Source organism: Pseudophryne corroboree, chromosome 5, assembly GCF_028390025.1.
Source record: "Pseudophryne corroboree isolate aPseCor3 chromosome 5, aPseCor3.hap2, whole genome shotgun sequence".
In the NCBI taxonomy this organism is placed as follows: domain Eukaryota; kingdom Metazoa; phylum Chordata; class Amphibia; order Anura; family Myobatrachidae; genus Pseudophryne; species Pseudophryne corroboree.
Genome location: NC_086448.1, coordinates 707,738,764 through 707,762,203, shown reverse-complemented (window position 1 = coordinate 707,762,203; position 23,440 = coordinate 707,738,764). Strand labels below are relative to the sequence as shown.

At 47.2% G+C, this 23,440-nt stretch overlaps 1 protein-coding gene across 11 annotated transcripts in view; it reads left to right on the top strand.

Moving 5' to 3' along the window:
• The window catches only part of STAU2 (staufen double-stranded RNA binding protein 2), a 747,611-nt gene that overhangs the window by 316,149 nt on the left and 408,022 nt on the right, over positions 1–23,440 (top strand). For 8 of the 11 annotated variants that reach the window (XR_010177886.1, XM_063923925.1, XM_063923927.1 and 5 more), the window contains 2 exons: positions 5,557–5,601; positions 17,232–17,391. Coding sequence is in view for 10 of the 11 variants with exons in the window: in XM_063923925.1 (XP_063779995.1) it covers positions 5,557–5,601; positions 17,232–17,391 (205 nt within the window). In the remaining variant the exon portion in view is untranslated. The remainder of the gene's footprint in view (positions 1–5,556; positions 5,602–17,231; positions 17,392–23,440) is intronic. The other 3 variants (XM_063923932.1, XM_063923926.1, XM_063923924.1) reach the window with 1 other exon arrangement.

The window sequence follows — 23,440 nt, the reverse complement described above, 5'->3', positions numbered from 1 at the left end:
AGACGCTCTGGTAACACCGTGGGTGTACCAGTCAGTGTATGTGTTCCCTCCTCTGCCTCTCATACCCAAGGTACTGAGATTGATAAGATGGAGAGGAGAAAGCACTATATTCGTGGCTCCGGATTGGCCAAGAAGGACTTGGTAACCGGAACTTCAAGAGAGGCTCACGGAGGATCCGTGGCCTCTACCTCTAAGAAGGGACCTGCTCCAGCAAGGACCCTGTCTGTTCCAAGACTTACCGCGGCTGCGTTTGACGGCATGGCGGTTGAACACCGGATCCTGAAGGAAAAAAGGCATTCCGGATGAAGTCATCCCTATCCTGATCAAAAGCCAGGAAGGATGTAACCGCAAAAACATTATCACCGCAATTGGCGAAAATATGTTGCGTAGTGCGAGGCCAGTAAGGCCCGACGGAGGAAATTCAACTGGGTCGATTCCTACATTTCCTGCAAACAGGAGTGTCTATGGGCCTGAAATTGGGGTCCATTAAGGTTCAGATTTCGGCCCTGTCAATTTTCTTCCAAAAAAGAACTAGCTTCAGTCCCTGAAGTTTAGACGTTTGTAAAAGGGGTACTGCATATACAGCCTCCTTTTGTGCCTCCAGTGGCAATTTGGGATCTCAATGTAGTTTGGGTTCCAAAAGTCACATTGGTTTGAACCACTTAAATCTGTGGAGTTAAAATATCTCACATGGAAAGTGGTCATGCTGTTGGCCCTGGCCTGGGCCAGGCGCGTGTCAGAATTGGCGGCTTTATCCTGTAAAAGCCCTTATCTGATTTTCCATTCGGACAGGGCGGAATTGAGGACTCGTCCTCAGTTTCTCCCTAAGGTGGTTCCAGCGTTTTCACCTGAACCAACCTATTGTGGTACCTGTGGCTACTAGGGACTTGGAGGACTCCAAGTTACTGGACGTAGTCAGGGCCCTGAAAATATATGTTTCCAGGACGGCTGGAGTCAGGAAATCTGACTCGCTGTTTATCCTGTATGCACCCAACAAGCTGGGTGCTCCTGCTTCTAAGCAGACTATTGCTCGTTGGATTTGTAGTACAATTCAGCTTGCACATTCTGTGGCAGGCCTGCCACAGCTAAAATCTGTAAAAGCCCGTTCCACAAGGAAAGTGGGCTCATCTTGGGCGGCTGCCCGAGGGGTCTCGGCTTTACAACTTTGCCGAGCAGCTACTTGGTCAGGGGCAAACACGTTTGCTAAATTCTACAAATTTGATACCCTGGCTGAGGAGGACCTGGAGTTCTCTCATTCGGTGCTGCAGAGTCATCCGCACTCTCCCGCCCGTTTGGGAGCTTTGGTATAATCCCCATGGTCCTTACGGAGTCCCCAGCATCCACTTAGGACGTTAGAGAAAATAAGAATTTACTTACCGATAATTCTATTTCTCATAGTCCGTAGTGGATGCTGGGCGCCCATCCCTAGTGCGGATTGTCTGCAATACTTGTACATAGTTATTATTGTTGGGAGCCATCTTTTCAGGGGCTCCTCTGTTATCATACTGTTAACTGGGTTCAGATCACAAGTTATACGGTGTGATTGGTGTGGCTGGTATGAGTCTTACCCGGGATTCAAAATCCTTCCTTATTGTGTACGCTCGTCCGGGCACAGTATCCTAACTGAGGCTTGGAGGAGGGTCATAGGGGGAGGAGCCAGTGCACACCAGTTAGTCCTAAAGCTTTCTTTAGATGTGCCCAGTCTCCTGCGGAGCCGCTATTCCCCATGGTCCTTACGGAGTCCCCAGCATCCACTACGGACTATGAGAAATAGAATTATCGGTAAGTAAATTCTTATTTTTAGCTATTAGGGATGTGCAAAAGCTCCCCCTAGAGGACGCTGCAAATCAGCAGTCGTTTCTACTCCCTCAAGACAAACTGACTGTCACATTTCCTGATTCTAAAGAATTAGATGATTTATTTAAGCTACGTAGCCTGGAAGTATGGTGGCCAATCACGGGATCGGGATCGGCGGGATCCCGGGATTTAGGCCCAAAAATGGCTGGGATTCAATCCCGGGATTGGATGCTCCAATCCCGGGGATTGAGGGATCAGTGTTGAGCGTCCACAGGACGCTCAAATGCTGCCCGGCTTCCTCCTTCCGGGTCCCCAGCGCAGCGTGAGAGGTCACGCTGCGCTGTTAGCTGCTGCTGAGAGCCGCCAGCAGCGTTCACAGGATGTCCCCCCCCCCCCCCCCGCCCGCCCCCGGTATATGGTGAGTTATATGTTCGGGGCGGGGTGGGGTGAGGGGGCGGCCACCTAGGTAAAAGCTAATCCCGGGTATCCCGGGAATCCTGGGATTGGCCATTTTTTCAATCCCGATACCCGGGATTGAAAAAATGGCCCGGGATTGGCTTCCCTACCTGGAAGAATCCAGATAAAAAATATCAGGTGTCAAAACGGTTTTTGCATGCTTTCCCCTTTGTGCCTGAGGGTAGAAAGTTTTGGGAAGAATCTCCGGCTGTAGATGTTTCAGTCTCTCGCCTCTCTAAAAAGGCGGTACTCCCAGCTCCGGGCTTCTTTACAGTAAAGGACCCAGGGGATAGGAAAATTGAAGCTACACTGAAATCCATCTACATTGTTGCAGGTGTATCTCAAAGACTGTTTATTGCAGGTTGCTGGATGACACATGCAATTCACTCCTGGGCTACTCAAATTCAAGAGGGTCTCTCGGGTGACATCACCCTAGTTACTATGGTGACTTTCCTAAAGCACATTCAGGACATGGCAAAAGTCCTCTGTGACTCCCTAAACGAGATAGGACTACGGCTGTGGCTGTGTCAGCACACAGAGCCATATCGTTGCGTCAGTGGATTGCTGACTCCAAACGCAATGTGGAATCTCTCCCCTTTACAGGTGAATGGCTTTTCGGTGGTTAATTGGATGCATGGATCTCCAAAGCTACTGCTGGGAGATCAGCTTTTTTTCCTTCTTGGGCTCCACCGGCTAGACGTACCTACCCGGGACCATCTGCTCCGTCCTTTCGGTCCACCAGATTTCCCTTCCCTCTTTTAACAGATACATAGCAGTTTGAAATAGGAATATGCTGTGGAAGATACAGTACCCTACAATACGCTCCTCTGTGCATGGCACGGGCTTCCTATGGCTCCGCTGTAATTCTACTCCTTGCCCTGCAAGCCTATGGCAATCCCAACAAACTTTTTTACAAATGTTAAATACAATGTGTGTGTCTATGTATTTATGTGTGTATATATGTATATGTGTGTGTTTATATACATACATACATACATACATACATACATACATACATACATACATACACACACACACAGATGGAGCCCTCCCCATCTATCCCTTTAATAGGCTTAATTGAGCCAGGCAGTCAGACTTAATCCCCTGCTGTAATGATTTAATCCCCTGCTGTATTGTTCTCTCTGTATTGTATTGCAGCTGAGAACAATAGATCAAAGGCGTATGCTAATAAACCATGGTGCACCTAGGCGCAGCAGAGAAGCCTAGATGAGCGATGCTCCATCTGTATGTGTATGTATGTATATATATATTTTAGAGAGAGAGAGAGCACTCGGATAATAACAGAAGTCACAACCACTGGAAGACATGATAGAAATATCTATTATTATTATTATCCTTTATTTATATGGCGCCACAAGGGTTCCGCAGCGCCCAATTACAGAGTACATAAACAAATAATCAAACAGGAAAACAGCAACTTACAGTTGATGACAGTATAGGACAAGTACAGGGTAAATAAACATAGTTACATCAGCAGATGACACTGGAATAAGTATCAGGTGGCAGAAGACTGCTGGATGTGGTACATTTGAAGATTATTAAAGTAAGAAAGGATAAGCACATGAGGGAAGAGGGCCCTGCTCGTGAGAGCTTACATTCTAAAGGTATCTATCTATCGGCCCCCAAGGACCGAAACGTCGATATACTGTGAACATGCTATGTTTGAATAAAACTTTCAGCCTTTCTACAAATCTGATGAGTGCACCCCTTCCTGGTTTTTGTGTATGGATCTCATGATGAGCTTCTAATATGGGTAGCTACCCCAGCGGCTATATATATGGTGTGAGTGTCGACCATTTGGATATTTTTATATACATATATATATATATATATAAAATCTATATCTCGTAGTATAAAGGAGAGCTTTCATGATATTTACAGCACATGACTTCCTTATTTTCTTGAGTCACTTATAAGTGCCTAATCCTGGAGTCTGTCTTCCCTGAGAGAACAATTCACAACCAAGGGCGGTCTTCATATGTCACAGTGTGCGGACGCAGACCTCTCCTCAGTCAGAATAGCATCTGTGAGGAAACCAAACGGGCCACATCTGAAATGCACATTATCAAAACCTGTGTTGGGGATTAGGGAAATTGAACACACAATTGGAACCAGCTCTAGCATGTGTGGTTTAGTTGTTGGCAGAAACTGAGTAATAAGGGTTTATATTATTTATTTAAATTTTTTTTTTCTTCCCCTTTTCTTTTGGGTAATCATGAGAAAGATGTGGGGTAAGTAAACTACTGGGCTAAATACACAGGGTAATTCAAACTTTGTAAGTAAACCAAATGTAGATTAAAAAAAGAAAAAGCACAAAGCTGGTTTCGGAGACAATGCCAGACATTCTTGCACATATTTAAGATAAATCACTAAAGCTTGTTGCGGAACTAATCTGGGTTTGCCATAGTGACCGAAAAAAATTGTTGTTCATTATGTTTTTACTGGAACATTATGTCATACACAAAGAGCGCACTGAAACAATCTTGCTCTTTTGGCTAAGCCTATTAATTGCACACCAAAAAAGCCCCCTTGGGCCTCTTCTCCCCACGAGCATCTCATCTATAGCTACATCTGCACAGATAAATACATGGCAAGAAATCAGATACGAGTGTGAAAAGTGTTTACGTGATAAGACAAATAGAGCTATCACTCAGAACTTCTCCAGGAATGCACATTTTGGTTCTATTAGTCTTGGACAGTTACCTAGTGCATTGTGATGATAAATGGCTTTACATCAAATTTTGATGCTGTGCAGTGGTGTAAGATACTCCTTGGGGAGCGCCAATATCCAATAACTTAATTCTGTTAAATGTTTTCATTTATTTTTCTTCTTGCATTTTTTTTTCTTACCACTACAGCAGTAAAGCCTTTTCTTTTTATTCTCTCCCTGGGGAAGCTTTGCAAGCGTATATTTTATTGGGGAAGATTACTTTTCATTCACATTTATGCTGGCCAGTATAATGTGATATGGAGCTGATATTAAGCAATTGGCCCAAAACAGTGATGACTGGCAGTAATCCTATTAAAGTGGATAAGATTATATTTGTGTATGCAAGTCATTATTAGATTGCACTAACTGGACCAATGATGCCAAAGTGATCCAGTTGAACAGTCCAATCGAATCTTGCCCATGTCAGCCATTCACATGAGTAGAAAAACTGGACTTTGCCAACCACATAGGTTCATTCTATGGAGAGTATTTACAAAAGCGTCTAAAAATCAACAGTGGTGATATTGCCCATAGCAACCAATCAGATTCTGTCTATCATTTCTCTATTGCAGGGGTGGCCAACCAGTCAGAGACAAAGAGCCAAAAAATCTTGTTCGGTAAGTCAAAGAGCCGACATCGAGCAGAAGGCGCGTGTGCAAAAATGGGGTGTGGCATTGTACCTGCTAGGCCACGCCTATGCTATAAAATACATTGAAAAAGCTAGAGCCACATGAAATACATTTTAAAACCAGATCCAACATAAAATACATTGAAAAAGCCAGATGCACATAAAGTATATTGAAAAAGCCAGATTCACATAATACACTTTAGCTCCACCATGTGTCACTCCAGCCAGCACCCTCCTGTGTCACTCCTGCCAGCTCCTCCATGTGTCACTCCTGCCAGCACCGTCCTGTGTCACTCAAGCCAGCTCCTCCATGTGCTACTTCTGCCAGCACCCTCCTATGTTACTCCAGCCAGCTCCCCCATGTGTCAATGTGTCACTCCTGCCAGCACCCTCCTTTGTCACTCCAGCCAGCTCCCCCATGTGTCACTCCTGCCAGCACCCTCCTGTGTCACTCCAGCCAGCTCCCCCATGTGTCAATGTGTCACTCCAGCCAGCTCCTCCATGTGCTACTCCTGCCAGCACCCTCCTGTGTTACTCCAGCCAGCTCCCCCATGTGTCAATGTCACTCCAGCCAGCTCCTCCATGTGCTACTCCTGCCAGCACCCTCCTGTGTTACTCCAGCCAGCTCCCCCATGTGTCACTCCTGCCAGCTCCCCCATGTGTCACTCCTCCAGCACCCTCCTGTGTTACTCCAGCCAGCTTCCCCATGTGTCAATGTGTCACTCCTGCCAGCACCCTCCTGTGTCACTCCAGCCAGCTCCTCCATGTGCTACTCCTGCCAGCACCCTCATGTGTTACTCCAGCCAGCTACCCCATGTGTCAATGTGTCACTCCTGCCAGCACCCTCCTGTGTCACTCCAGCCAGCTCCTCCATGTGCTACTCCTGCCAGCACCCTCCTGTGTTACTCCAGCCAGCTCCCCCATGTGTCAATGTGTCACTCCCCCATTGTCACTCCAGCCAGCTCCCCCTTGTGTCAATGCAGTACACTCTCATATGTCACCAACGCTGCCGCCCAACTCGTGCCATTGCAGCAGCCCCTTATATGTCCTCTGTTTGCCGGTGGCTCCCTCAGTTCTTCGTCCCCATAGTGTTGCTGCATGTCTGGCTGGCATGCAGCAGTTTCCAGATCTGTTGTGTTCATGTGACTTTGAGTGTCAGGAGCCACATCTGAATAAAGAAAGAGCCGCATGTGGCTCAAGAGCCACGGGTTGGCCACTGCTGCTCTATTGTATCCTAGAAAATAGTAGATAGAACATGATTGGTTGCCATGAGCAACATCACCAATTTCTGTTACGTCCTAGAGGATGCTGGGGACTCCAAAAGGACCATGGGGTATAGACGGGATCCGCAGGAGACATGGGCACACTATAAGACTTTGAATGGGTGTGAACTGGCTCCTCCCTCTATGCCCCTCCTCCAGACCACAGTTAGATTCTGTGCCCAGAGAGACTGGGGACACACTATGGGAGCTCTCCTGAGTTTCGCTGAAAAGACTTTATGTTAGGTTTTTTATTTTCAGGGAGACCTGCTGGCTACAGGCTCCCTGCTTCATGGGAGTGAGTGGAGAGAAGTCAGACCTACTTTTTCTGAGTTAAAGGCCCTGCTTCTTAGGCTACTGGACACCATTAGCTCCATTAGCTCCAGAGGGTTCGATCACTTGGTGCGCCTAGCTGCTTGTTCCCGGAGCCGCGCCGTCATCCCCCTCACCGAAGCCAGAAGAAAGAAGCCGGGTGAGTATACAGAAGCATGAAGACTTCAGTAACGGAGGTACAGCGCAGCGGTCGCACTGCGCACCATGCTCCCACACATACACCAACGGCACTCGCAGGGTACAGGGCGCAGGGGGGGCGCCCTGGGCAGCAAGTTACTGGAGTTATATAAACTGGCAAAAGAGCATATATAAGTGCCTAGGCACTAAATATGAGACCCCCGCCAGTATAAATATTTAAAATTGAGCGGGACTACAGTGCGCCGGGAAGGGGCGTGGCTTAGCCCACACAGTTACCAGCTCCATTTTTCTCTCTTCAGACATTGCAGAGACGCTGGCCCGGACCTCCACTCTCCTTTGCAAGTACAGGGAGCAAAACGGGGGGAGGGGGGGGGGGGCACAGTCATTTTGGTGCTATTAAACAGCGCAGTGATCATATATTATTTTTTCTGTAGTATATGGGCGCTTGGGGTGTGAGCTGGTATACTCCCTCTGTGTTCTCTCTAACAGGCTTCTCTGTGGGTCGGTCCCCTATTGCCAGTGTGAGTGTGTGTATGTCGGTACGGTGTGTCGACATGTCTGAGGCTGAGTGCTCCTCCCCGGAGGAGGTTACTGGGGGTGCAGAGAAAGATTTGGGAGTGACTCTGTCTGCACCGCCGACTGCTGATTGGGTGGCCATGTTGAGTACATTGAATGCAAATGTGGCGTTATTGTCTAAGAGGCTGGATAAATCTGATTCTCAGACACAAACGTGGAGAAAATCCATGAAGGAAGCCTTATCCCAGATACAGGCCCCCTCAGGGTCACAAAAGCGTTCATTTACCCAGATGGCGGATTCTGATACCGACACGGACTACAGTGAAGCCAGTTTGCATCCAAAAGTGGTTAAGAGTATTCAGTACATGATTGTGGCAATTAAAGATGTTTTACATATTTCTGAAGTACCTGCTGTTCCAGATACAAGGGTTTGTTGATATAAAGGGAAAAAGCCTGAGGTGACGTTTCCCCCCTCTCATGAACTGAATGCTCTGAATGTGAAAAAGCTTGGGAATCGCCTGACAAAAGGTGGCAGATTCCCAAGAGAATTTTTATGGCATATCCTTTCCCCTCTGACGACAGGGAAAAGTGGGAGTCATCTCCCAATGTGGACAAGGCCCTGTCCCGGCTGTCCAAGAAGGTGGCGCTTCCGTCTCCTGACACTGCTGCCCTCAAGGATCCCGCGGATCGTAAGCAGGAAATTACATTAAAGGCCATTTATGTCACTACGGGTGCACTCATCAAACCTGCCGTGGCGTCGGCATGGGTGAGTAGTGCTATTGCTAAGTGGGCTGATAATTTGGCATCTGACATGGATACCCTGGATAGGGATAACATTCTTTTGACTCTCGGTTATATCAGGGACGCTGCAGCTTACCTAAAGGATGCGGCGAGGGATATTGGCCTCTTGGGATCAAGGGCCAATGCCATGGCAGTCTCGGCCAGGAGAGCGCTGTGGATTCATCAATGGAATGCTGATGCCGACTCTAAGAAAGCTATGGAAGCTCTCCCTTATAAAGGTAGTGTCTTGTTTGGTGACGGCCTCGCTGACCTGGTGTCTACCGCTACAGCGGGTCAGTCATCTTTTCTTCCTTATGTTCCAGCACAACAGAAAAAGGCACCCCATTATCAGATGCAGTCCTTTCGGCCTAATAAATACAAAAAAGGAAGAGGCTCGTCCTTCCTTGCTTCAAAAGGTAGAGGAAGGGGAAAAAGGTCGCCTGCTGTGTCAGGCTCCCAGGACCAAAAGTCCTCCCCGGCCTCTGCCAAGTCCACCGCATGACGCTGGGGCTCCCCTATGGGAGTCCATGCAGGTGGGGCCGCGTCTCAGACTCTTCAGTCAGGTCTGGTTTCGCTCGGGCCTAGATCCTTGGGTGTTAGACATAGTGTCCCAAGGGTACAAAGTGGAGTTTCAGGAGGTGCCCCCCACCTATTTTTCAAATCAGCCTTGCCAGTTTCTATCCCAGAAAGAGAAGTAGTGAGTCCTGCGATACAAAAGCTGTGCCAACAGAGTGTCATTGTCCCGGTACCCCCGTCCCAACGGGGGAGAGGGTTTTATTCGAGCCTTTTTGTCGTACCAAAGCCGGACGGCTCGGTCCGATCGATCCTGAACCTAAAATCCCTCAATCTGTATTTGAAAACTTTCAAGTTCAAGATGGAATCTCTTCGAGCAGTGATCTCTAGTCTAGAATGGGGGGATTTTATGGCGTCAGTCGACATAAAAGATGCCTACTTACATGTCCCGATATATCCTCCACATCAAGCTTTCCTGAGATTTGCGGTGCAGGATTGTCATCAATTTCAGACGTTGCCGTTTGGGCTTTCCACGGCCCTGAGGGTCTTCACCAAAGTGATGGCGGAAATGATGGTACTCCTACGCAAACAAGGTGTCACAATTATCCCGTACTTGGACGATCTCCTGATAAAGGCGAGATCGAAGGAGCTGTTGCTAAGAAATGTGGAACTCTCCCTGACGGTTCTGCAACATCATGGTTGGATTCTAAATTTGCCAAAGTCTCAGCTGATTCCGACAACTCGGCTGACTTTCTTGGGCATGATCCTGGACAAGGAACTGCAGAGAGTGTTTCTTCCAACGGAAAAAGCTCTGGAAATCCAATGCATGGTCAAGGAGATTCTGAAACCGGCAAGAGTGTTGATTCATCAGTGCACTCGAGTGCTAGGGAAGATGGTTGCGGCTTACGAAGCCATTCCGTTTGGCAGGTTTCATGCCCGGGTGTTTCAGTGGGACCTGCTGGACAAATGGTCCGGGTCTCACCTGCACATGCACCAGAAAATAAATCTATCTTCCAGGACCAGAATTTCTCTCCTGTGGTGGCTGAAAAGTTCTCACCTTCTAAAGGGACGCAGGTTCGGAATCCAGGATTGGGTCCTGCTGACCACGGATGCAAGTCTCCGAGGTTGGGGAGCAGTCGCACTAGGAAGAAGTTTCCAGGAAAAATGGTCAAGCAAGGAAACTTGTCTCCACATAAACGTTCTGGAGTTAAGAGCCATTTACAACGGCCTTCTGCAAGCGGAACACCTGCTTCGAGGTCTACCTGTCCTGATTCAGTCGGACAACGTAACAGCAGTAGCGTACGTAAACCGCCAGGGTGGAACAAAGAGCGGAGCGGCGATGGCGGATGTCACAAGAGTTCTCCGCTGGGTGGAGAAGCACGTGAGCGCTCTGTCAGCAGTCTTCCTTCCGGGTGTGGACAACTGGGAAGCAGACTTCCTCAGCAGATCTCCATCCAGGAGAGTGGGCTCTTCATCAAGAGGTATTTGCAGAAGTGACAAAGCGTTGGGGAATTCCTCAAATAGGCATGATGGCGTCTCGCCTCAACAAGAAGCTTCCGAGGTATTGTTCCAGGTCAAGGGACCCCCAAGCCAGTGCAGTGGACGCCGTGGGTGTTTCAGTCGGTATATGTATTCCCTCCACTACCTCTCATTCCAAAAGTGTTGAGGATCATAAGACGAACAAGGGTTCCAGCAGTACTCGTCGTTCCAGATTGGCCACGGAGGGCCTGGTATCCGGATCTTCAGGAATTGCTCATAGAAGATCCTTGGCCGCTTCCTCTCAGAGAGGACCTGTTACTGCAGGAGCCATGCGTATTTCAGGACTTACCGCGGCTGTGTTTGACGGCGTGGAGGTTGAACGCCAAATTCTAGCTTGAAAGGGTATTCCCGGGGAAGTCATCCCCACTCTCCTTAAGGCTAGAAAGGAGGTCACGGCGAAACATTATCACCGTATTCGGAGAAAATATGTGTCGTGGTGTGAAGCCAAGAAAGCTCCTGCGGAGGAGTTTCAGCTGGGTCGTTTCCTCCATTTTTTGCAGGCAGGCGTGGATGCAGGCCTGAAATTGGGTTCCATCAAAGTGCAGATTTCGGCTTTATCTATTTTCTTTCAAAAAGAATTGGCCGCCCTTCCTGAAGTTCAGACTTTCGTGAAGGGAGTTCTGCATATCCATCCTCCGTTTGTGCCACCCGTGGCACCCTGGGATCTTGACGTGGTGTTGCAATTTCTTATGTCTCACTGGTTTGAACCTTTGCGAAAGGTTGAGTTGAAATTTCTCACTTGGAAGGTGGTCATGCTTTTGGCCTTGGCGTCCGCCAGACGGGTGTCGGAATTGGCGGCTTTGTCTCACAAGAGCCCATATTTGATTTTCCATGTGGATATAGCGGAATTGAGGACTCGTCAACAATTTCTGTCGAAGGTGGTTTCTTCGTTTCACATAAATCAACCTATTGTGGTGCCTGTGGCTACAGATGCCGTGGCGGTGCCAAAATCTCTCGATGTCGTAAGAGCTTTGAAAATTTATGTCGCCAGAACGGCTCTTGTTAGGAAAACGGAGGCTCTGTTTGTCCTGTATGCTTCCAACAAGATTGGAAATCCTGCTTCCAAGCAGACTATTGCACGCTGGATTTGTAATACGATTCAGCACGCTCATTCTACGGCTGGATTGCCGTTGCCGAAGTCAGTGAAGGCCCATTCTGCCAGGAAGGTGGGCTCATCTTGGGCGGCTGCCCGAGGGGTCTCGGCACCTCAGCTGTGCCGAGCAGCTACGTGGTCGGGTTCAAACACTTTTGCTAAGTTCTACAAGTTTGATACCCTGGCTGATGAGGACCTCATGTTTGCTCAATCTGTGCTGCAGAGTCATCCGCACTCTCCCGCCCGGTCTGGAGCTTTGGTATAGACCCCATGGTCCTTTTGGAGTCCCCAGCATCCTCTAGGATGTAAGAGAAAATAGGATTTTAATACCTACCTGTAAATCCTTTTCTTCTAGTCCGTAGAGGATGCTGGGCGCCCATCCCAGTGCGGACTGTTACTTGCAGCTGTATTGTTAGTTGTTGTTTTTGTTTACACGAAAGCTGTGTATCGGCTATGTTAAGCTTGTTGCTGTTTTTCGTTCATACTGTTATCTGGTATTCATGCTAATCCAGTTGTATGGTGTGTTTGTGGTGTGAGCTGGTATGTATCTCACCCTTAGTTTAACAAAAATCCTTTTCCTCTAATTGTCCGTCTCCCTGGGCACAGTTTCTATAACTGAGGTCTGGAGGAGGGGCATAGAGGGAGGAGCCAGTTCACACCCATTCAAAGTCTTATAGTGTGCCCATGTCTCCTGCGGATCCCGTCTATACCCATGGTCCTTTTGGAGTCCCCAGCATCCTCTACGGACAAGGAGAAAAGGATTTACCGGTAACTATTAAAATCCTATTTTTCATTATTAGAAGCTGTAGTAACTATACCCCATAGGCAAGCTTTTCAGGAGGCCCATAACGATTGTATCTTAGCATGAAATATATAGATAGATAGATAGTAAATAAAGAGATTGAGGGGGTGATTCCGAGTTGTTCGCTCGCTAGCTGCTTTTAGCAGCATTGCACACGCTAAGCCGCCGCCCTCTGGGAGTGTATCTTAGCTTAGCAGAAGTGCGAACGAAAGATTAGCAGAATTGCGAATAGAAATTTCTTAGCAGTTTCTGAGTAGCTCCAGACTTACTCAGCCATTGCGACCAGCTCAGTCTTTTTCGTTCCTGGTTTGACGTCACAAACACACCCAGCGTTTGCCCAACCACTCCCCCGTTTCTCCAGCCACTCCTGCGTTTTGCAACTCGAACGCCTGCGTTTTTCCGCACACTCCAATAAAACGTCCAGTTTCCGCCCAGAAACACCCACTTCCTGTCAATCACACTACGATCAGCACAGCGATGAAAAAGCTTCGTTATGCCGTGAGTAAAATACCTAACTTTTGTGTAAAATAACTAAGCGCATGCGCTCTGCGAACCTTGCGCATGCGCAGTAAGCGACTAATCGCAGTATAGCGAAAATCGGCAACGAGCGAACAACTCGGAATGACCCCCTGAGTCACTGATTGACTCATCACTAATTCTCTAAACCATAAGGCCTACAATCTTGAAACTTGTCAGGTAGCTTCTCCTTAGGTCCCAGGTGCTTGCTAAAAACTGGTTTTACAAATGTCACTGTCCATCCACGGTAACTGCCAAAAATGGAAGTGTGTATGTACAGTATGTATTTATGTATGTGTATATGTATTTTCCAGCATAACTCCGGAATGCCTGCAGCAATTTACACCGAACTTGGTACACATATGACTTACAATCTGGGAACAAATACTGAGGGGGTAACGCACCCCTAGGGTGGGGGACAGCAGCACAGAGTATATCAGGAGACAGCGTAACTCCAGAATGGCTGGAGCAATGTACACAAAAATTGGTACACGTATGACTTACAATATGGGAACAAACACTGTGGCGTAAGACACCCCTAGCACCACTAGTGGTGGTACAGCAGTACAGAGTATATCAGGAGACAGCATAACTCTGGAATGCCTGGACCAATTTACACCAAACTTGGTACACAATCACATATGACTTACAATCTGTGAACAAACACTGTGTGGGTAAGTCACCCCTAGCGGTGGGACAGCAGCACAGAGTATTTCAGAATAAAGCATAACTCCTGAATGCCTGGACCAATTTACACCAAACGTGGTACACATATGACTTACAATCTGGGAACAAACACTGTGCGGGTAACACCCCCCTAGCACCCCAAGGGGTGGGCCAGCAGCACAGACTATATCAGGACATGCATGATATGTAAGTGATGACAGGGCTGGCTGTGACAGTGGTAGTGACATGATGTGAGAAGGGGAATGGAGGTAGCAGTAATCCGCACACTGAGAGTTATATAGTGAAAGTAGCAGGGTCCCTTGGGGGACCAAAAAGGGGTCCGGACACTACACAAAGGGGGTAATTCCAAGTTGATCGCAGCAGGAAATTTTTTAGCAGTTGGGCAAAACCATGTGCACTGCAGGGGAGGCAGATGTAACATGTGCAGAGAGAAAGATTTAGGTGTGGTGAGTTCAATCTGCAATCTAAATTGCAGTGTAAAAATAAAGCAGCCAGTATTTACCCTGCACAGAAACAAAATAACCCACCCAAATCTAACTCTCTTTGCAAATGTTATATCTGCCCCCCCCCCCCTGCAGTGCACATGGTTTTGCCCAACTGCTAAAAAATATCCTGCTGCGATAAACTTGGAATTACCCCCAAAGTTTGTCAGGGAAGCAAGATCTGCCTATATACTAGATCTCCAACCAATGTAACTTAACGAACAACTAGAATTCTAATTTACCATCCTCATCCCGTAGCGAAGCACGAGAATTCAGCTAGTATAACGTAAAGCATATTAGAGTAAAACACAATAAAAGCAGAGGTTTGGAATGTATATAAAAAAGACTTAGAAAAATAAAAGAGTGCATTGTGACTATTTTTGGAAGATTACATTTGGAAGCCCTATGTTTTGCAGAACTGCCAAAGTAGTATATAGTAGTGTGTGTGTATGTGAATATATATATATATATATATATGATACATACTGCTGCCCGAATTAAATAATGCCCATATGGTTATTGAGAACTGCTAATTTTATAGAATGCTGGTTAAACTGGGTTTAAACGGCAGTTATATTGTGATAATGGCTGTAATGTCCTTTATCCAACATTTACTACCATTGCCACATTGGTATCTACTCCTGTCATGTGCTGTTCATTCTGAGGAGATAGACCATGATAAATTGCACTGATCCCCCCCCCCCCCCCCCCCCCCCCCAGCTCCACTGCAAAATGACCCCAAATCAACAGGAAGGAAAGGAGCACTTATTTAAAGGTTTAGTGTACTATTCAGTCAGATCTTTTGATATATATATATTATCTAATGGAACTTAATCATGTCTGGAAATGGTTTCTGTCCCTTGCTTCAGTTTTTCATTAATAATTAATTTCCTTGTAATGTAATTTTATTTACTTGTTGGCTCTTGGTTAATAGCCCCTGCTATGAGTAGAGTACTCAGCCATGCAGTACAGGCAGCATTATGAAGACATGTTGTATTGTCCTGTTAGAGCCATGAGTGTTCCTCGTCATGTGTATACAGAGTTCCTGGCAAACTTGTGGGTTCTGTTATTTGGGATTGATAGCTAAAAAAATAATTAATCAAATATTGTCTTTTTGCTAAGGTCCTCGTTTCCTGTTCTAGATCCGTAGAATATGACTTTCTTTATTTTTACTTAATTAGTGCATTTATATTGGTTGTGACCTAATCTATTGTTTTTAATGCTACCATGTATTGATTGATTAGAATCGTCTTGCTCTCACAGTCTATTAGTTTCATTGTCTGGACTGTTTGGTTGGTATTGAGTGCCTGTGATTATGGTTTGATTTATTTTATGTCTTGAGAGAGTTTGGGATTCTTCTAATAATGTTAGCAGATGTGGGAGGTGGGGGTAAATTACTGGTCTGTTAATGTCAGTAGGACCAGACCACATGTGTAGATTTATCCCAGAACTGAAATATTTAGGGTATTGCTATTTGAACTATAAACACAGGAATATTGTGAGAATGTGGCTAACACGATTTGGTGCTCTGTGACACTGTAAATATTTTATCTAGTTGTGATAAGAAATTTTTTAAAGAACAAGTGGATTATTTTTTAGAAGCAAAATAGGATTTGCCGTCTCATCACATCTGAGAAACTGGGTTCAACAGGTATTGCTTACTAAATCCAAGTAAAGGCCCGTACACACTGGCCGATATATCGGCCGTTCTCTTGAACCGCCGATATATCGCGGGACCATCGGCCAGTGTGTACGGCCGATACGTCTGTGAACTCCGTCGATCACAGACGTATCACGTCGGCCCCGCTGCACAGCCGACAGCCAATATATCTACCGATATATTTGCGCGTCGCTGTGTGTGTACGGGGCGGTCGGCCGACCGCCCGTACACATGCTGCGGTGGCCGGCGGTGACTGACAGCTGAACTGGGCGGGCGTGTGTACACGCCCGCCCTGTTCATGACGTCAGTCCCCGACGGATCGGGCAGTGTATATGCACAGCACACTGCCCGATCCGTCCATAGATATATCTGCAGATCAATCAACACTGTTGTATAAATGACATTTGATTTTGCTTTAGCCAAGCAACTAAAGAGGGGTATTCACGAGTCAGATTGCTTAGATTTTAAGAAGCGATCGCTCTGTGAGTACCCCCCTTAATAGTATGACATCTCTCACTACTTCTCCTTATTCAACACAATGTTGTGTTGAAAGGAACACAAGGGTGCAAGAATGGTTTTCCTGAATTTAAATGAATAGACCTTGAAAAGGAAATCTTGGAATGGAGTTTGCATCAAGGCTAAAGGGGGGTACTGACTGAGCGACCGCTGCTTAAAATCTAAGCAATCTGACTAGACTGCTTAGATTTTAAGCAGCGATCACACCGTGTGTACCCCTCACAGCAATAGCGATGCGCAGGCCAATCTAGCAGGTCGCTCACTTCACCCGCTGGGTGAAATGAGCTGCCCCCCGTCTCCCCCCGCACGCTCAGCACACATCGCACTGTGCTGAGCGGGGGGAGAGATGTGTGCTGAGCGAACCGCTCAGCACACATCTCTCCCCAAATCGGCCCGTGAATGCACTTATTGCAGATACTTACCGACCTATGGTAGTTCCAGTGATTCATCCCTGCTTTTATAGGCTTTGTTCAGGTTGTCAAAGCCCCGCCCTCATGATCTTCCCATTAATGCACATAAGAAGATACATTGATTGGGAGCTGATGCAGAATAAAAAAAAGGTCTGCTCTGCTTAGCTTGCTGGATGAATCTGTGATCTTCCAGCGTTGATAAGTAGAACTGTTCTAAAGTGGGTTTTTCCAGATTGGAACTTCGCAATTAATATAAATAAATATAATAATAATCTGATATTTAGGAGCTGAATCAATTAAACATTACAGATAGTTGTGCATGTTCTAGAGGTGTGTTCCCTCAAATTGAATGTATTTTTTTGTTTTTGTATATAGATACTTATGCCCAATGCTGAAGACTTTCTATGTACAGCTAACAGTGGGCAACAGTGAGTTTTACGGAGAAGGAAAAACTCGCCAGGCAGCAAGACATAATGCAGCATTAAAAGCTCTGCACGCTCTGAAGAATGAGCCTATACCAGAGAGGTCATCAGTGGTAAGTCAGCTGTCGCTTGTATGGCCTGCAGCTCCGACCAGTGCTTGTGGGTCCAGGTTTCAGTCTCTGAATAGTCAGTGTGATTCTTTGGCTGTTACCCCACCACCCTATCAGGATAGAGGGCTGGTGTTTAGCAGTGCTTCCTTACCATAGGGCCATGGTGTTGTATTGATGAACGTGACAAACAGCACATTCATAAAGTGCACATTGATGAAACTATGGTTTTATCTGGGCGAAAAACATGTTAGACATCAAAATATGGCCCAGATTTATCAAGCCTTGAAGAGTGATAAATTGTACGGTGAAAAAGTACCAACCAATCAGCTCCTACCTGTCATTTCTCTTATGTCCTAGAGGATGCTGGGGTCCACATTAGTACCATGGGGTATAGATGGGTCCACCAGGAGCCATTGGCACTTGAAGAGTTTGAGAGTGTGGGCTGGCTCCTCCCTCTATGCCCCTCCTACCAGACTCAGTTTAGAAAATGTGCCCGGAGGAGCCGGTCACAGCTGGGGAGCTCTACAGAGCTTCTTTAGTAAAAATTTATTTTAGAGTTTATTATTTTACAAGGAGGCTGCTGGCAACAGCCTCCCTGCTTCGTGGGACTAAGGGGGGGGGGGGGAGTAATGTCCGCCCTGCGGGGTCTGAGCCACTATCTCCGCTGACAGAACACTGAGCTCCTGAGGGGATCGATCGTTCCCCGCCACAGGGGATCGCTCACCCCAGCAGCATGCTGCCACCCCCTTACCTAGCCAGAAGATTGGTGGCAATTGAGTCACCAACCCCCCCCTAGCAAGCGGAGGGCAGGTGTGAAGATGGCGGCAACAGGGTATGGAGCGCAGTACTAACTGTGCTCCGGGGCTCAGCGGTACATAGTGCGGCGCTGTGAGGGGCGCCCTAAGCCAGCACCTACACTGGTCACACAGCCTGTCGGGGTCCCGGGATCTCTGCCAGCATAATTCCTCAGGCCAGTATAATCGTATGAAGAGCGGGAAGACAGCTCCATTTTGGGGGCGGAGCTTCTCCTCAGAGCGGACCCACAGCGTTCAGCGCCATTTTCCACCTGCACAACGCTGTCAGTGAAGAGCAAGTCCCTCCAGAACAACTCCAGCTATCTCTCACGGTACCAGGGGGTTGTAGAAGGGGGGGGAGGCTGTATACAGGCTGTGTAACCTATTAAGATGCACAGTCAGCGCTGGTTGGGGGTTTCCCTTCAGTGGCAAACGCAGGATCTCTAGAGGGGGGTTTCCAAATGCAGTCCACAATTTCCTACTCTGCAGGAGTTTGGGGGAGCGGTAGAAGAACCCAGTAATGACCCTGGACATTAATGTACACATTGGTCTTTTTAAACACTGTACACTGTATGGAATACAGTATTAATATTTAACACTATAGATGGTCTATAGTATAAGCTGTATCAAACATATTTAAATAGTCTAAATAAGTGGTCAGGAAAATGTTAAACATACCATAATAAATAAATACACCGATATAATAGAACCAGTACTGCACTCTCTATGAACACATTCTCCCACCTCACGGTAAGGCTCCTGTCTCTTCTTCCTGGCAGCTGCTCTCTGTGCTCTGATTGAGGGCTCAGGTACACACACACAGTAATCTCGGTAGAAGACGCTGCTATCACTGGGCATGTGCAGCAGCTCTGCTCTGTCACTTAAACTGCATGATGTGGCGGCAGCTCTAGTAATTGTATTATATACCATTGCTATTGTTTTCATAATTTGAGCCACTTGCCAAGAGGAAGGGGGTTTCTGGGCAACCAGAAACCCCCCCCTGCATTTACCTATGCCCTTTACCTAAAAAGCGCTGTGTGTGGGTTGGCTCCAATCTCTGTGTCTCTCTTGCCATTCTTGGGGGTGAAACTCTATTTGCCCTCCCCTGTGTGTGTGTGTGTGTGTGTGTGTGTGTGTGTGTGTGTGTCTGTGGTCTCCATTAAGCTATGTCCAGGGACTCTGTGTCATATGCTGCAGAGGATATGTTCTCTCAGGATGATCCCATTCCATGTAATCATGATTGCACTGTTTTAGCACAGATACCAGCAAGGGAGCCTGAGTGGTTATCCTCTATCAAATCTATGTTTTCTCAGATTTCTACTAGGGTTGCACAGAATGAGTCTGCAACTCAGACTTTACAGAGCTTTATGGCAGTCTGGCCCAGTTCTGTTACCTCAGGGCCACCCGCTGTATATTCCCAAAAACGTGCTATTGCACAGATTATGCAAGATGACACGGATACCGATTCTCACACTGAGGATGGTGATGGAGATGTGTTGAGGGGGTCAGCATCTCTTGCAAAAGGGGTGCAGTTGATAGAGGCCAATAGGGATGTGTTGAATATTACTGATACAACACCTGAGCAGGTTGAAGAGGTTTACTTCACTGAAAATAAGAAAGCCTCGCTAACCTTCCCTGCGTCAAAAGAATTAAATGCTATTTCTCTGACGTCCTAGTGGATGCTGGGATTCCGTCAGGACCATGGGGAATAGCGGCTCCGCAGGAGACAGGGCACAAAAGTAAAAGCTTTAGGATCAGGTGGTGTGCACTGGCTCCTCCCCCTATGACCCTCCTCCAAGCCTCAGTTAGGTTTTTGTGCCCGTCCGAGCAGGGTGCAATCTAGGTGGCTCTCATAAAGAGCTGCTTAGAGTAAAAGTTTTGATAGGTTTCTTATTTTCAGTGAGTCCTGCTGGCAACAGGCTCACTGCAACGAGGGACCTAGGGGAGAAGAAGTGAACTCACCTGCGTGCAGGATGGATTTGCTTCTTAGGCTACTGGACACTAGCTCCAGAGGGACGATCACAGGTACAGCCTGGATGGGTCACCGGAGCCGCGCCGCCGACCCCCTTGCAGATGCCGAAGTAAGAAGAGGTCCAGAAACCGGCGGCTGAAGGCTTTTCAGTCTTCATGAGGTAGCGCACAGCACTGCAGCTGTGCGCCATTGCTCTCAGCACACTTCACACCAACGGTCACTGAGGGTGCAGGGCGTTGGGGGGGGCGCCCTGGGCAGCAATGTTAATACCTTTTCTGGCTAAAAAGAATACATCACATATAGTCCCTGAGGCTATATGGATGTATTTCACCCCTGCCAGGTCTCAGAAAAACCGGGAGAAGAGCCCGCCGGAATAGGGGGCGGGGCCTATCTCCTCAGCACACAGCGCCATTTTCCCTCACAGAACTGCTGGTGGGAAGGCTCCCAGGCTCTCCCCTGCACTGCACTATAGAAACAGGGTTAAAACAGAGAGGGGGGGCACTTATTTGGCGATATGATTATATGTTAAGATGCTATAAGGGAAAACACTTATATAAAGGTTGTCCCTGTATAATTATAGCGTTTTGGTGTGTGCTGGCAAACTCTCCCTCTGTCTCCCCAAAGGGCTAGTGGGGTCCTGTCCTCTATCAGAGCATTCCCTGTGTGTGTGCTGTGTGTCGGTACGTGTGTGTCGACATGTATGAGGACGATGTTGGTGAGGAGGCGGAGCAATTGCCTGTAATGGTGATGTCACTCTCTAGGGAGTCGACACCGGAACGGATGGCTTATTTAAGGAATTACGTGATAATGTCAACACGCTTCAAGGTCGGTTGACGACATGAGACGGTCGACAAACAAATTAGTACCTGTCCAGGCGTCTCAAACACCGTCAGGGGCTTTAAAACGCCCATTTACCTCAGTCCAGAGCCGGCCCTAGGCATAGGCAAACTAGGCAATTGCCTAGGGCATTTGGTATGTTCAGGGGCATAAGCAGCTTCTGCTGATTAAAATGATATGCGGCATGCACATATTCTGTGTGCGATTGCGGCTGTATCTGCCTACGAAATGCTATGTAACAGTGTATTACTGGAAATCACTGTAACGTAGCATTTCGTATACAGATACAGCCGCAGTCGCACACAGAATATAGGCATGCCTCATATAATTTTAATCAGCAGAAGCTACTTGTGCATCCTAGCCACATAGTAATGCAAATAAGATGCATTTGCGTCAAAAAAGGCGCACAACGTTAGCAGAGCTGCCAGCTGATTCACATCAGGCATCTTCTGCTGCATGGCATATTAAGGCAAGATGTATGACTACACATCTGTATCCAAGCAGAGGCCGAGGTCACAGTGTTAGAGGCCATGTGAGTGCTGTTTGCAGGTGGGTTGGTTGTGCAGTAGTGTTCAGCATATGTGTAAGGTGCATTATGTGTGTCATGTCTATAAGAGCACTAATAATGTGCGGCATATATGTAAGGGACACTGTGTGTCATTATGTGTATAAGTGCACTAATATTGCGTTGCATATGTGTAAGGGGCATTATGTGTGTCATTATGTGTATAAGGGCATTAATAATGTGCAGCATATGTGTATGGGACATTATGTGTATAAGGGCATTAATAAAAGTTGACATAATGTGTAAAGCGCATGATGTTTATAAGGAAATTAATCATGTGTGTCATATGTGTAAGGGGCATTACTGTGTGGTATTATGTGCAGAAAGGCATTACTAATGTGTGGCATTATGTGTATAAGGTGCTCTACTGTGTGGTGTAATGTATAGAAAAGGCACTACTGTGTGGTCTAATGTGAATAAAGAGCAATATAGGGCCTAATTCAGATCTGATCAATAGCAAGCGATTTTTGCACTGCTGCGATCAGATAGTATTTTAGCTGTGCAAGTGTGCAAACGCATGTGTAGCCTAGCTGTACAAACAGATCTTGTGCAGTCTCTGCGCAGCCCAGGACTTACTCAGCCGCTGCAATCACTTCAGCCTGTCCGGGACCAGAATTGACGTCAGGAACCCTCCCTGCAAACGCATGGACACGCCTGCGTTTTTCCAACCACTCACTGAAAATGGTCAGTTGACACCCACAAATGCCCTCTTCCTGTCAATCTCCTTGCGAACGCCATGCAAATGGATTCTTCGCACAAACCCATCGCTGAGTGGCGATCCGCTTTGTACCCATGCAACGTGCCTGCGCATTGTGGTGCATACGCATGCGCAGTTTAGACCTGATCACCCGCTGTGCGAAACTGCAGCCTAGCGATCAGGTCCCATAGTGTGGTGTAATGTGAAAAAGGAGCAATTCAGTGTGATGTAATGTGAATAAGGGGCACTACTGTGAGGAGTAACATATATAAGGTAAAGTGGTACTACTGTGTGATGTAACGTGATTAAGGGACACCGTCACATGATAAATGTGAATAAAGTTGCACTACTGTGTCGTCATTTGAATTGGGGGTACTATTGTGTGGCGATGCCCCTTCCCAGCAAGAACACACCCCGTTTTGGGCTGTGCACTGAATGTACCCCCTGTTCCTATTTAAAATATAGGGGGTAGGAGCACCAAAATGAGGACTGATATAGGTGAGGTGATGGTGCTTGGAAAGGGATGCAGGGTCAGAGGCGGAGCTAGCGGTGGTGCCAGGGGGCACCAGCCAAAATCTTGCCTAGGGCATCATATTGGTTAGGGCCGGCTCTGCCTCAGTCGGTCGACATAGACACGGACACTGACTCCAGTGTCGACGGTGAAGAAACAAACGTATTTTCCTTTAAAAAGGGCCACACGTTACATGTTAAGGGCAATGAAGGAGGTGTTACATATTTCTGATACTACAAGTACCACAAAAAAGGGTATTATGTGGGTGTGAAAAAACTACATGTAGTTTTTCCTGAATCAGATAAATTAAATGAAGTGTGTGATGATGCGTGGGTTTCCCCCGATAGAAAATTATTGGCGGTATACCCTTTCCCGCCAGAAGTTAGGGCGCGTTGGGAAACACCCCTTAGGGTGGATAAGGCGCTCACACGCTTATCAAAACAAGTGGCGTTACCGTCTCCAGATACGGCCGCCCTCAAGGAGCCAGCTGATAGGAGGCTGGAAAATATCCTAAAAAGTATATACACACATACTGGTGTTATACTGCGACCAGCTATCGCCTCAGCCTGGATGTGCAGCGCTGGGGTGGCTTGGTCGGATTCCCTGACTGAAAATATTGATACCCTTGACAGGGACAGTATTTTATTGACTATAGAGCACAGAGAGATATTTGCAC